This window comes from Zeugodacus cucurbitae, chromosome 2 (assembly GCF_028554725.1).
Source record: "Zeugodacus cucurbitae isolate PBARC_wt_2022May chromosome 2, idZeuCucr1.2, whole genome shotgun sequence".
NCBI classification, from domain to species: Eukaryota; Metazoa; Arthropoda; class Insecta; order Diptera; family Tephritidae; genus Zeugodacus; species Zeugodacus cucurbitae.
In genome coordinates this window covers 8,855,091-8,869,097 of record NC_071667.1, presented here as the reverse complement: position 1 = coordinate 8,869,097, position 14,007 = coordinate 8,855,091, and the positions used below count along the sequence as shown (strand labels likewise).

The 14,007-nt window shown below is 35.1% G+C and overlaps 4 protein-coding genes across 4 annotated transcripts; 2 read left to right on the top strand and 2 right to left on the bottom strand.

The window, feature by feature from the left end:
• LOC105210157 (alpha-taxilin) lies at positions 1–2,436 on the bottom strand. The gene is made up of 6 exons (XM_011180954.3): positions 2,229–2,436; positions 1,893–2,092; positions 1,615–1,824; positions 1,409–1,555; positions 1,143–1,323; positions 1–1,079 (listed from the first exon to the last, which is right to left on the bottom strand). The coding sequence occupies exons 1-6, from the start codon at positions 2,301–2,303 to the stop codon at positions 243–245; spliced, it is 1,650 nt and encodes a 549-aa protein (XP_011179256.2). The 5' UTR covers positions 2,304–2,436; the 3' UTR covers positions 1–242.
• A 461-nt stretch (positions 2,437–2,897) lies between these two features.
• On the top strand, positions 2,898–4,132 carry Vha13 (V-type proton ATPase subunit G). Its single transcript, XM_011180953.3, has 3 exons — positions 2,898–3,128; positions 3,303–3,403; positions 3,510–4,132. The coding sequence occupies exons 1-3, from the start codon at positions 3,047–3,049 to the stop codon at positions 3,678–3,680; spliced, it is 354 nt and encodes a 117-aa protein (XP_011179255.1). The 5' UTR covers positions 2,898–3,046; the 3' UTR covers positions 3,681–4,132.
• Positions 4,133–4,834: 702 nt separating this feature from the next.
• LOC105210155 (protein SYS1 homolog) lies at positions 4,835–7,691 on the top strand. Its single transcript, XM_011180952.2, has 3 exons — positions 4,835–5,146; positions 5,211–5,332; positions 5,395–7,691. The coding sequence occupies exons 1-3, from the start codon at positions 4,982–4,984 to the stop codon at positions 5,588–5,590; spliced, it is 483 nt and encodes a 160-aa protein (XP_011179254.1). The 5' UTR covers positions 4,835–4,981; the 3' UTR covers positions 5,591–7,691.
• On the bottom strand, positions 6,484–13,815 carry LOC105210154 (ATP-dependent RNA helicase bel). Its single transcript, XM_011180950.3, has 5 exons — positions 13,609–13,815; positions 12,861–12,988; positions 9,970–10,279; positions 8,011–9,852; positions 6,484–7,884 (listed from the first exon to the last, which is right to left on the bottom strand). Exons 2-5 carry the CDS (start codon positions 12,903–12,905, stop codon positions 7,751–7,753), a joined length of 2,331 nt encoding a protein of 776 aa, XP_011179252.1. The 5' UTR covers positions 12,906–12,988; positions 13,609–13,815; the 3' UTR covers positions 6,484–7,750.
• Positions 13,816–14,007: the final 192 nt, after the last annotated feature.

Here is a 14,007-nt window from a genome sequence, read left to right as displayed (position 1 = left end):
TCGGATGGCATTTCAAAACAAGGTTAGAATTTTATTTAAAAATTACTTCAATTTTGTAGAGTAAAAAAAAAAGATAAATTAATAAAAGGGGTTAATTTAAAATATGTATACATAAAAAAATACAAATAATTTGATAAATGATATTAAAAATGTGAAGAATAGTTTATGTGGTAAGGTGTATGCAGTCAACATAGCGATGATGCGATGTATGGATATAAAAAGTTATGAAAATGGTGGCAACACTAATTTGGCACTGGCACGTCTAATATTTGTTGCTCTTCTTGTTGCGGTGGCTCAACTGTCGGCACTTTTTCAGCACCATTCACCAATTCTGCGACGGTCGCGACCGCAGCTTCGGTTACATCGGCAACAGTCAATTCTGCTGTTTTTGCAGCCACTTCGGGAGACACTGCTGTCGCTGCTGGTATTGACGCTGGCAATTCAACAGATTCAGACTCGTCAACTGCCTGCACATTGTTAACAACTACTTCTGTTTGCACATCGCTTGTGGTTGCATTTGTATTGCCATTCAGTTGTTCCGAACCGGGTGCAGGTGAGGATTCCTTGCCATTTTTATTGCTTTTCGATTTTTGTTTTTTGCGTTGACGTTTTTTATTGGAGTCTTCCGATTGTTGCTGTTTAGCAGCCGGTTGCGCACCTTTAGTGTTAGTGTCTGAGTTTAGACCGGAATTGACATTCAAAAACTTCATTTGACTTTGTAGATTAGCAAGAGTTTGCTTCAATTCGGCACAATTACGTGACATTATCTCCATTTTATCTTTGTCGCCACTCGAAGATGTTGGAGCCTGCGTTTGCATGGGCTCAGGTTCTGGTGGCAGTTGCGGCATGGCGGGGCATTCAACGTTATTATCACGCAACACTTTATACAGATGAGAACGTTCATTTTGTAATGCACGTAATAACTTCTGTAATTGCTCAACCTGTTTGCTGCAACGTGTAGCATGTTCATCGCGCTCCTTTTTCTCAGTTGCCAACTCGATCAGTATTGCATTACTCTTTTCCCATTTAGTTTTCCATTCTAGAGTTTCCTTTTCTAATTTACGTGTGTTCTTAGCCATCTGTAGAGAATGTTAAATTTCCATTACAAAAACATCAGTAACAAAATTTAATATTTCATTTACCCGCTCCAGTTCAACTTTGTAAGTTGCGAAAATATCGTTTGATTTCTGTAATGAACTTTGGAAATCGTCGTATTTAGCTGTGTACAATGTAAGCTGCTCCTTAAGTGCTTGCTCACGTTCTGTCAATTCTTTTAGCAATTTTTGTGAATGCACAAACTTTTCCAGCGCAATTTGTTTTTCCCTAAGCAGATATTGTTGTAAATATATGTACATATATATGTACGAGTATAAGTAAATGTAATGAAAACGTGTATAAGCATACTCACTTTAACAATATTTCTTTTTCCATAGCAGCTTCAACTTGTACCTTATTCAATTTGGCCTGATGTAATTGCGACTCCAACTGTACTTGTTCGTTTAATTTCTCCAATTGTTGTTCACGCATGTGATATTGTTCTGCCAACATTTTTAATCTACATAAAATTTATGTATTTGAGTAAGAATTATTCGAGTTTTAATTAGCTGTTAATACTTTTTGGTCATTTCCAAATTGTGGTCACGCAATTTCAAATTTTCCTCATTGTTTTTACTTAAAGATTGTGTAATCTCATTCAAAGATTGTTGGAATTTCGATTGGCTTTCCTTGCGCCGCTCTTCTTCTTCTCGGATTTTTTGTATGCTCTCATTCTTTACAGATTTGATTAGTTTTTGCTGCTCGCGGCAAACTTCCTGCAACTTGTCACTGAGAGGCACAGAAAAAAATATCCAATTAATATACATCCATATTTAATACGCTTGCTTCTATCTTACCGCATCAATACACTTTTGTTATATTCACGTTGTAAATTTTCTTTCTCTCGCAAGACTGTCTCCAACTGCTTCTCCTGCACTTTCATCTCCTGTCGCAACTTTCTAGACGCACGTTCTCCTTCTACATGCTTACGAAGTAGAATTGCAAATTTTTCCTCTGGTGTTGCTCCAGCTGCTTCTTCCTCCAACATTTTCACGATCTGTTGCAATTAGAATAGAAGGTATGGTTAAAACTTTAGCACTTACTGTAGAAATCACCTTGGCCCCGTTAGCCGGCATGCCACCAGCAATAACTTATATGTACATCAAAATTATGGATATTTTTCGTCGGCTTACCTGCTCTTCAATCTTTTGATCCTTTTGTTTCTCATCTTTCGCTTCTTTCTTACTTCTTGCAGTAGCCTTATCCATTTTGAAAATGTGTGAAAATTTCTTGATTTCCACACACGGCACGTCTAGTTGTCGAATATTTTTAAAATTGTTTTCGGTGATTTCCTTATTTGGATAAAAAATATTCTAACATGTCAAACTACATGACAACGGGCAGGGATGCCAATGTTGCATGTATATTTCGCATGTGCTGCCTAGTTAATTTCTAATATTTTTCCAATATGTGAATAATTGATTGATTAACTTGAATAAATAAATACACCATTATAATAAAACAGTTGAACACTATATCCATATTAAACTATTAAAAAAAAAATACAGCTAAAATATAAATTAATAAATTAAAACAAATAATTTGAAATTTCAAATGCACATACTTAATAAAATATATGGAATAAATGTTCATATTTTAATAAAATGTGACTTTACTGAAAATAATTTAAGTAATATTAAGTGAAATTATTTGAAATGACTTAATGCGCATAAAACAAATCAGCAGATTGGTTTTTATTGTTATAGAGATAGGCTTCTGGCAGCACCATAAATTCCAATCAGAATCCACAAACGAGTCTCGTTTGCCGAATGATTATCCCAATTACCTTCCATTTAATCAATAGGTGGTTTTTTCATGTGACTACGCTTGTCACACATCGAACGTCACTTGGATTTTTCTCCTTGTCTTGTGTGGAACGAAGTTAGAAAAATTTTGCAGCGTAGTTAAGAAGTGACTTTATTAAAGTTTTCTGAAAATATTAAAAGTGAAAATGACTAGCCAAACGCAAGGTATCCAACAGCTGCTCGCTGCTGAAAAGAAAGCTGCCGAGAAGGTAGCAGAAGCAAGAAAACGTAAGTAAAATAGCAATAAAAACAAGTGTTTTTCTACTTGCTAACTAGTCACCGAACCCCGTAATGAACAATCAAAGGGGTCATGTGATAAGCAAAAATTCAGCCAAGTAGTTATTAACTGCTTTGAAAACTGTATATTATTTTTTGATGCATACATTTTTTGTAATATTTCAGGCAAGGCAAGAAGATTGAAGCAAGCCAAGGATGAGGCCACCGAAGAAATTGAGAAATATCGCCAAGAACGAGAACGTCAGTTCAAAGAATTCGAAGCCAAGGTACGTTTCTTAGAATGTATTCAAGATTATTTATAAAAATGTAAAAATGTTTTGTAATGAGATTTACTATTGAAATTAAACGATTTCTTTTCTAACTCCTGTATAGCACATGGGCTCTCGTGAAGGTGTTGCCGCGAAAATCGATGCTGACACCCGCACTAAATTATCCGAAATGGAACGTTCGCTTTCCACACGCAAAGAACCCGTAATAGAGGAAGTCCTCCAATTTGTGTACAATATTTCTCCCGAATTGCACAAAAACTATGTACAGAACTAAATGGTCTTCACCAGGGTGAAGGGATAAATGCCAGCTTGCATGCATTTCTTTTATTCGTCGTGTACTTGTAAAGTTAATTATTGAACTAACCAAACAAACTAGCTAACTAAGCAGCATATTCCCAAAATTTCGTATACGTTCCATTTAAATTCATATTTGTGGTGTTATTTCGCCTTTACTTAAGAAAAATTCCAGATATTCAACGTTTCGATACATTGAAGGTCACTACTTAACATATAAATACAAAAGTGGGCGCAAATGCACCGGATGATTTTAAGAAAAAATATTCAAAGTATTATGCCGAAAAGTATGAAGAAAATGTATGCTATCATTGTTATCATAAAGTGTAACTAATATAATTTGTGTTCTTGTTGTTATGCAATAGTTAAAGAAAAAAGTGTGAATATTTAAGCAATAAAAGTTCATCATATTTTTCTTTTATGGCCTAAAAATGCTTTGATTTTTACTTTAGATTTTTTAAAAATTACTTCTGATGGATATGAAGTGTGTGATCAGCTGACAGTATGTGAATCCAATTGGATTCACTCATGTGACCTATAAAAGTCAGAAGAGTTTGTAAAATGTAAACAGGTTTTACTGAGGAGTAACAAGCTACATACAAATATGCGTATGCGCGTCTATATGTATGTAAATTTTTAATAAGTTTTAAAATTTAAATTATTGACAATATGGATGTATTTAAAAATTTAACACTATTTTGCCAGTAAGAAAACCAAAAATATTTGGTCAATGCTTGCAACAACAACAATAATCATTGATCATGGGCACCAAACCTTGGTTTTATTGGTTGGTGTGTATTTCAGAACGTATTTTACAATAAACATACATAAATATAAAAATTATTTGGCGAGATACTTTTATTCGAAAATTAGTAGATAAAAAGAAAATATTTAAAAAATTAATTATGTCAAATTCAACAACCGTAATGCCTGCGCCTAAAATTAATCGAGCGCCAACAAAGGAGCAGATATTAGAGAAAAAAATGTATGCAAAAAATTATAAATTTATTTTTATTTAATGTATCATAATACTAATTGGTTTTAGTATCATATTGGATATTCGGTACTAATAATGGGTTTTTCCACAAACTGGCAACATCTTGCAACAGCTGACTGTGCTGACACATAATGTACCTTTTGACATTTGGCATTAGTAATTTTGTTTATTTCGCATTAATAAACCCAATATTTTCGTAATTTTCCTGCTTTTTATAAATATAATTAGATCAACTAAAAATCGAATTTATAAAGACACAAGAGCAGCAAAAGAAGTGCCACGCTATGAAGGCGGGTACATTTCGTAACACGCAATGGGATCCCATGTTGCTCATAGCACAGATCATCTCAATGCAATCCTGCGTCTATTTCACATTGGGCCTTTTGGTGTTTATTGCAAATATATTGGCCGGTGATAATTACACCTTGGATAATGTTTTTGAATATCATGTATGTATATCAAGTAATAAGGTAATAATCAAGCACTAATGTCTGTAATTAATGATGGAAAAAGGAAATACACATATCGGATGCAGGCGGACGTCTCATAATTCTCGCTTTTGTACTGAATTCGTTTATTGCTTCCTTAGCGCTTTGGTTGATTGTGCGACGTGCGAAGCTTTGTTTAGATTTTAGGTGAGTATATAAAAAAGTTTTGTGTATTTAATATATATATTTTCAATATTTAATAATTTCAGCTGCACATTCCACATACTGCATTTACTTATTTGCTGGTGGTATAATTCGAATTTTCCTTCAAATATCAGTTGGTGGCTACTAAATGCCATTACAGCGACGATAATGTGTATAGGTGGCGAATTCTTGTGTCTTAAATCCGAATTAAAAGAAATACCTGTTGGCTATGCAGCTCTAAATCAAAAATCGGATGTTTAAATACGAAAAATAGAATTTGACGAAACATTAGAATTTAACATTCATTCGATACGACAATGTATTAAAATTTAGGATACTTTAAAAAGTTATATGTAATCTTCATGCTTTATGTTTATACTTGTTCATAAAAACTATATATAAGATAGTAATAAAAATTGACAAAATTACATTTATTACTATAAAATTGTATTTTCTTTAACCCTTTCATGCCAAATGTTGCCTATAGGCAACATTGTACTTACCGGCTTCTAACTCTCGTTATTTAAATATTTTTGACCAGCGGTTTTTTCAATTATGTAGACTTAGGTGTTGTGCAAGCTTACAGTTACATTTTTTGTAATGAGCTGTGCACCTATTCATTCAGTAGGCCTTCTCCGCAGAGTGGAATTGTCAAAATCGGTTTCGCGAAAAAGTTATACTGAAGTGTTTATACAAAAAGTGCTCAAAAACATAAAAAAAAATTGTTTTATTTTAAAACAAAGAGAACTATATAAATAAGTAAAGATAAGAGTTATTAAAAAAAAAATTTCACGAGAAAAGTGTTTAGTTTTTTTATAATAATCTAATTTGTGCCTATAAGCAACATCCTGTAACTAATGAACCAGGATACATAGGACTTTGAAATTTTTATCACTTCATATTTGAGTTAAGACTAATATATATCTGTCCTAAAAAAAATGTTTGCTCCGCCCATTTTAATTCTGACATGAGAGGTTAACTAAACAATGGTTTCTTTAATAATTCTGCGTTGAAACAAACTGAAATATGTATAGTATATTTGGAAAAGGTACATAAATTTAACTGATAACGAGCGTATTATAAATCTATCGTGGAAATGTAAAAGCTGATGTTGTACTTACTGTCGCCCACAAATAAATAAAAAGTGGTTTCAGTTTTCATTTGCTAAAAAGTACATTTATTTAGCAAACTTGTTTAATATATGTATATTTTTATTGTATTTTGTAGGTTCGTGGTAATTTACTATTTGAAATTGCTGTTGCTGATGATTCTCGTTCTACATTTTTTCGTATCCGCTGTCTTCTCCTTTTATATAGTTTTTAATTTGTAGTTGCAAGCGTGTTTTTTTCACGTTATACATATTTTTTTTTTTTAATATGGATTTACATTTTTAACATTTTATCAGATTCGTGCTTTTTAATGCAATTACATTATTTTATTTTATTTTGGAGTAATAAAATGAAATTGAAAATGTATTTTTAATGGTTTCTTTTCTTGTTTTGCATTTTTATAATTATTACAATCGAGTGAGTGCTTTCGAAAGTATTATGTACTACGTATTTCCCCCTAGAGCGAATTCGACTAAAAAAATATCGAACTAACCGCTTGTTTAACCACACCTTATTCGTTACATTACCAATGCTTTTGGCCCTAACTAATGACCACGGACTGTGTATCCACTTGTTCTACTCCAATCAATTCATTCACGCATCCGATTCAAAATTCTAATTCATGTGTTGTCATTCGTGCTCCTCTTCTTAAAAATCGATCATTTTGCATATGCTTATGATTACTTTTTTTGTATGGATGTATGTATATTTCAAATTTAAAACAATTTCTTCCATTTGTTGCAGTTTAGATAATTCATAATGATGTGACATTTTTTTCAAATTTTTCTAGTGTGTTTTTTGTTTCACAGTTATATGTCCATAAGCGATAGTTTTTGGGCGTGATTATGAAAAATCGTATTTGGATACACTTGTATTATTATTGGATTCGTGTGTGTGTATCTGTAAAAATTCCTTTTGGACAAATGTGCACATTTTTTTGTTGGTGTGGAGAGGGATGTCATTTTCTTATTCGTATGTAAATGTGTTTATGCTATGTTTGAATGTTTGCTGTTTTATAAAATTAATAATCTATACATAAATAATAGTAATATATTTTATTTAAATATATTCAGAAAGTTCCTTTTTTTTGATTTTCTGATTCTGCTTTCCTTTGTATTGTTTGTATCTTTCGTTTATTTTTATTTTCTGTACGTACGCATTATTGTTAATAGCTTTTGCTCTGCACTCTCTCAATTCTCGATTTCTGATGTTGCTAATTTTATAATTTCTTTTCTTTTTTGTTTTCATAAAATCATATATTATTTTTGTTTGTTTTCGCTTTCAGCGGATATTCGCAATCAGTTCGTTTTATTTAACTTCCCCACCAATCGGGACCACCGGAGTTTGAGTTGGCATGCGATGATGAATAGCTACCTCCATAGGAGCCACCGCCACCGCCGCCACCTCCTCCACTACTGCCATAGTAGCCACCGCCAGAGCTGCCACCTGAAGAGTAAGCGTATTATTTAGTTTTGTGAAAATTAGGAGGAAATCGTACTTTTATAGCGTATTATAGACATTAACCAAATAATTAAAGCATACGCATGTGTTAAATACTGTGTAGACACTTACCATTGCTGCGATACGATCCGCCACCGCCTCCACCACTTCGTGGGCCACCACCACCACCGCTGCGTGGGCCACCACCTCCGCCCGACGTTTGACGGTAATCGCGAGAGCCGAATCCACCACCATAGCGTCCACCACCGCCGCCGCCGCCACGTCGTCTATTGCCACCGTGAGAGCGGTCTGATGAGGACATATCTTCAAGGAATCCGGGAATTTCCTGTTTGGTTTCGATGAGGAGCTCCAGCAAATCTCCACAAATATTGCGATTCTTTTCATTGAAAAATGATGTAGCTACACCAAGGTTACCCATACGACCTGTACGACCAATACGATGTACGTATTCCTCGACATCAGAAGGCAAGTCAAAGTTAATGACGTGCTTTACATGAGGGATGTCCAAACCACGGGCTGCCACCGCGGTGGCAACTAAAATGGGACAATCACCGGAACGGAAGCAGCGCAAAGCCTCCTCACGTTCCTTTTGTGTGCGGTCTCCATGAATGCTTGTCACCGGATGATTGCATTGGTACAAGAATTCCTCCAGTGCATCGGCACCTTTCTTGGTCTCTACGAAAATCAGCGTGAGGCTATCTTTCGAATATTCGACACCTTCGCGTATCGACGACAAGAGATCAAGCAAATAAGAACGCTTGTCTTGTTCATATACCCATAAAATAGTTTGGGTAATATTTTCTGAAGTGGAACCAACACGTCCAACAGCCAAAAATATATAGTTACTTAGAAAATCTGAAGCTAATTCTTGAATTTGTTTCGGGAAGGTGGCCGAGAACATCAAAGTTTGTCTCTGACCGGTTGGTGGCATGTTCGATTGCTCGACAATGCGACGTATTTGAGGTTCGAAACCCATGTCCAACATACGATCGGCTTCATCCAATACCAAAAATCGTATATTGTCCAAACCCACTTTACCGCGTGTAATCATATCTTCCAGACGACCCGGTGTTGCCACAATCAGATGGCAGCCGCGATCCAATTCGCGCATTTGCTCACTCGTATTATTGCCACCATAAAGAACGGCGGGACGCATGCGTGAGCGATATGCGAATTTCTTGGCCTCCTCGAATATCTGTGTGGCGAGCTCGCGCGTCGGTGCCAGCACTAAACCGAGCGGATATTGCTTACGGCGACTGTACTGGCGATTATTTTGCGGTGGCTGGGTTATGCCATGCTCATACATCTGATTAAGAATGGGCAGCAGAAAAGCTGCTGTCTTGCCCGATCCGGTTTGTGCGCAGGCCATTAAATCGCGCCCATTTATAATGATTGGGATCGCGTATTTCTGCACCGGTGTCGGTTTATCATATCTAGCCAGCATCACATTATTGCGTATGATCTCGGTCAGCTGCACGTCATCAAACGATGTGATGTTAGCCGGTACATTCTGGCCCGTCGCTTCCACGGGTATATCCTCGTATTTGTCAAAGTTAATACCGGTATTACCGACACCGAAAAGCTCCTGCTCCACGCGTTCGTCACGTGGTCCCAATTTAGTGTAGTCAATGTCGCCGCGCCGGTCTTCTTTCCAGCGCCCGCCATAGCTGCGTTCTCCTCCACCGCTGCCTCCGCGATCATTGCGCTGCTGGCCGGCGTCTTCGGGACGACGTTCTGGTTCTTGCCAACGATCGTTGCGTGGTTGTTGTGGCTGTGTTTGATCGTCGAAAACTTCACTATTTCGATTGCTGTTGCCACCACCGCCGCCGCCGCCGCCTTGGCTGCGTCCCCCACGATAGCCACCGTTTTCACGTCGATCAAATGTTCGGGTATTCTGTTGGCCGCGTCCTCCGCGATTCCAATCGTCACCACCGCGTCGTGACTCTCCGTCTCCTATGAGAAAAGATCACACAAATAATGAAAATCACGCGAACGATATTTTACCATTGTTTATATATATTTATACGTTTGTTAGGCACAAAATGAAAAAAAAAAATATCATCAACTCACCGTCAACTCCGCTATTGTTATCCTCGTATCTGTTACCACCACGACGTCCGCCGTAGCCACCACCGGAATTGTTATAACCACGACCACCACCACCTCTACGATACTCTCCACCACCGCCGCCGCGCTGTTCTCTGCCTTCGTACTTTGTCGATGGAGCTCCTTCCTCGCGATTATCACTATTAGCGTTAGGTGCGCTGTTGCCACCTCCGCGAAGATGAGGAGGAATATAAACGCCGGAATTGGATGAACTCTTCGTTGTTATGGGGCTGCTATTATTAGCTTTGCCGCCATTCAAGTCCAGACCAGCAACCTTTAAATGGTTAATGTAATAATTATTAAACAATAAGTCAATATTACAGCAAACTTTTATATAACATATATCTAAAAGAAGTATGCGTGCGGGCAGGGAGGATAAACTTACTTGAAAAACATTGCCAAATATGGTTTAACTCTAACCAATGCTTGCTTTATTTTGAAAAAGTGAACTTTCTTCAGCTCACTTTGCACGTTTGCCCTAATATTTATTAAAATTGATTTCACTTTAATTTTATTATATTTAAAAGTGCATGGCCAATTATTGCTTTGCCACGTGTATTTGATCTTACAACTTTCCTGTCCGCTTATCGTATTTATGACCAATTTCGAAATGGTCATCTCACCATAAAAAATTTCAGTTCTTGAGTAGAGAGCCATTTTTTGCTTGGAAAACTATTTCATACAAAGCACTACGAATGTCATGAAAAACATAAAATCAAGTGCTATAAAACAGAAATATTTCATGACCATTGGGTAACTGCAGTGCAGTATTACCTTACAGGCGATAGACCTTGCACAGAGAAAAACGTCACGTAATAACGTATGTATATGTATGTGCATATATACATAAATGCTTACAAACGACCCCGTGACGACTATTTTATTAGGCCACGCGCATGAAATCACACACTTTGCTGATAGCGTGTGTATTTTAGAAATGCAACACAAAGAAAATAAGATATTCGCATAAAACTATTTCAACTATTGATAGAATTAAAAACACCGGTATAAGGTAACTTATTAAGAAAAAAAATTGTTTAGTGTAATTTTTGAAATGTTGTCGTTTTTTTAACCGTAAAACAATGAATTGAAAAAACCACCGTAAATTTAGTGCACAACTAGAATATATAAAATCATTCGTACACTACTCTGTTGTGAACCACAAGAAAGCTTTCTAATCACTTTTAAAATCGTCTTCGTCACAAATACTGTTACAAGTTAGAATCAACTCTGGGTAATAGCAAAAAGAAATAATAACGAACACGACGGCATATTAATAAGCAGATTGACCACGTCATAATTTGTCACGTCATTCATAAAATAATATAATAAATATTCATTGAGTCATGCACTAATATAAATGTTTTAGCAACAAAATTGAGAGTGTAGTGATATAAATTGTCTATAGTGGAACCAACAAAAATATCCGACGTGCACATACAAATTTAGCAACAATCCGTTAACGCAGTCTACGTAAACTTTTTTGCGATTTCTACTACCATAACATGTATTTGTGTCGTGCCATATATTGCGCGCGAAAAAGCTTAGTAATAGCGAATAAATAAACATATTATCGATAAAAAAAAACCACAGCAACTCAACATTTTATGCTTCTGCTTATGAAATTCTTTACCGCAAAGCCATGTGAGTGTTGAATGGAATATATTAATATTAACTGTGTATATAAAACACCTACAAAACGGAAATCAGGTTGCAAAAATCATAAGAGTTCTTTTTTAGTTTGTATAAATGTATAGGTGAGGCGTGCAGAGCAAAAATCCACAACCATGTATGACAGCAATAATGACGTTGACAATGATGCTAACAGGGCCAAAGTCGCCCGGCAACAATGCGCGAGTTCATCTTCGCTCAGTACGAATGAGAGAAAAAAGCAAAAGTCAAAGAACAGCTACACATTTCAATCTTCAATATCATCAAATATTAACCACACATACATGCATAATTATGTGAGTGCTAATTTAATAATAAAATTCGGGCATAAAAAATATGTGGAAGAAAGTTTTTCTCTCTTTGTTAAATTTAACTAACAGGTTGTGAGAAATAATATTGAGGCTTCATATATGGAAATACAATATTTATGAGGTAGGCTTTATAATATTTCCCGCTTATCGTATTCATACATTTTATGGATAGATTAAAATTACCACTTTTTATTCTATGGATACAAAACTCTGGACTAGAAATAAAAATTTTACACTGGGTACAATGAAAAAAATAGAGCATATACTTATGCCTACCTACTTTCAAAAATTACAAAGCACAAAAACACATAATACAAACGCGTAGCAACAAATGCCCATTGCCCGGAAAGAGACTTCAAAAAGAACCAAGTCAGCGAAATTTAACTCGGCTCAAATATAAACCGAACGAAACGGAATGGAACGGCACAAATTAAGAAACCGGAACAAAGCGAAAACAAAGGAGGTTTTACAATAAAGAGAATAATATAAAAGATAAGAAAGAAATATAATAACCGACATGGCATAATAGAAAACATATCAAAAAGTAACAACCAATTAAAATATAGAAGAGAAAAAAGATAAGTATAAATTCAGAGGAAAAAACCAAAACTATCACAATGCGAAACGAAAACGAAACGATGAAATTGCACGACGCATCACGAAGGGGTTGAACGGGAAGTAGCAGCGGTAACGACCGCGACTGGGAAAAGGAAGGACAGCATGTGTGCATGCACAATGTTATGAAATCAATAATTTTTTAATGATAAACAATTAAAAAAAAAAGCATTTAAAATTTATAAATCACCCCACCCGCACTGTTACTACTTTAATTAAAAATTGGTAATATTCATTACTTATTTGCACGCAACTTACCTGCTGCTCTAGACCTGTGCCATTTTGGTTAATAGCATTACTCATATTACCCTCCAATCAGTTGCTGGTTTTTTCTTTCTTTCCGTTTAGGAAAATCTCGAATATTTGCTCACTTGCTTACACTGCTTCTATTGTATATAGAAATCGAGAACAAATAAAATACAAAATTGTCTTTTCTCTATCTCTTAAGAGTCTCAGTAAAATGAAAATTATTTTTTTTTTTGTCTGTGGCTGTATATTCTTTTTTACTATCTCATCAGTTCCTTCAAAGACTAATGAAATTTTTAATAGTTATTAACGCAGAATATATTGTACACTTTTATTAAGTAAATAGTTTTTTCTAGTTGAATTTCACCAACTATTAATAATTAAGAAAAACTTGTACTAAGTTTTCACAATTTTTCTGCACACGAACGTGAAACGCGTCGAACGTCTACTTCACTCGTTCAGTAAAAGAAAAAGAAAAATGGCCGATTTTAGCCGACTGCCGAAACTATTGAAACGATGAGAAGCACAACCCAGGGATGCTTCTGTGGAACCTAATTCCAAAACAAGCGAAAAAAATAAAAGTTGCAAATAACATTTACTTTCAATATTCTGACGCTAACGAATTTATTTATTAATAGAAAATTACTATTAAAAAAAAAAAAAAATGTCACTATTGAAAACCAAATGTTTAATGAATTCTGGTTATGTTACAACTTTTGAGTAGCTTTTTCCTCAATTTATGCATAAAGACGAAACTTACAAATGATTTTAGTACGATGATATTAAATGTTCAACGCCGTAAGGAGAATCAGCTTTCAATCAAATATATTTAAAAAATACTCTCGTTAAAAACAGCAACTTCTATTTCTGTAATATTCGGTTTATTGAATTGTGTACGGATCTTTTTCCAAGATTAAAAAGACAAGCCAAAAATGTGTTGAAGAAGAATTTTGATGAAGAAATAAAAATGGAAAAAGTCAGACAGAAATTTTTATTTATTTTGATTCAAATTGCATGGAGTGATTGAAATATTTTGAGTGGGAATTAAACAACCCATATTATTGCCATATCTGAATTAATTAAATTTTTATTTTTCATAAAAAGAAACAGTTGATTGTAAAGATAAAGATAAGTTATCGTTGATTACTGAACAAAAGCT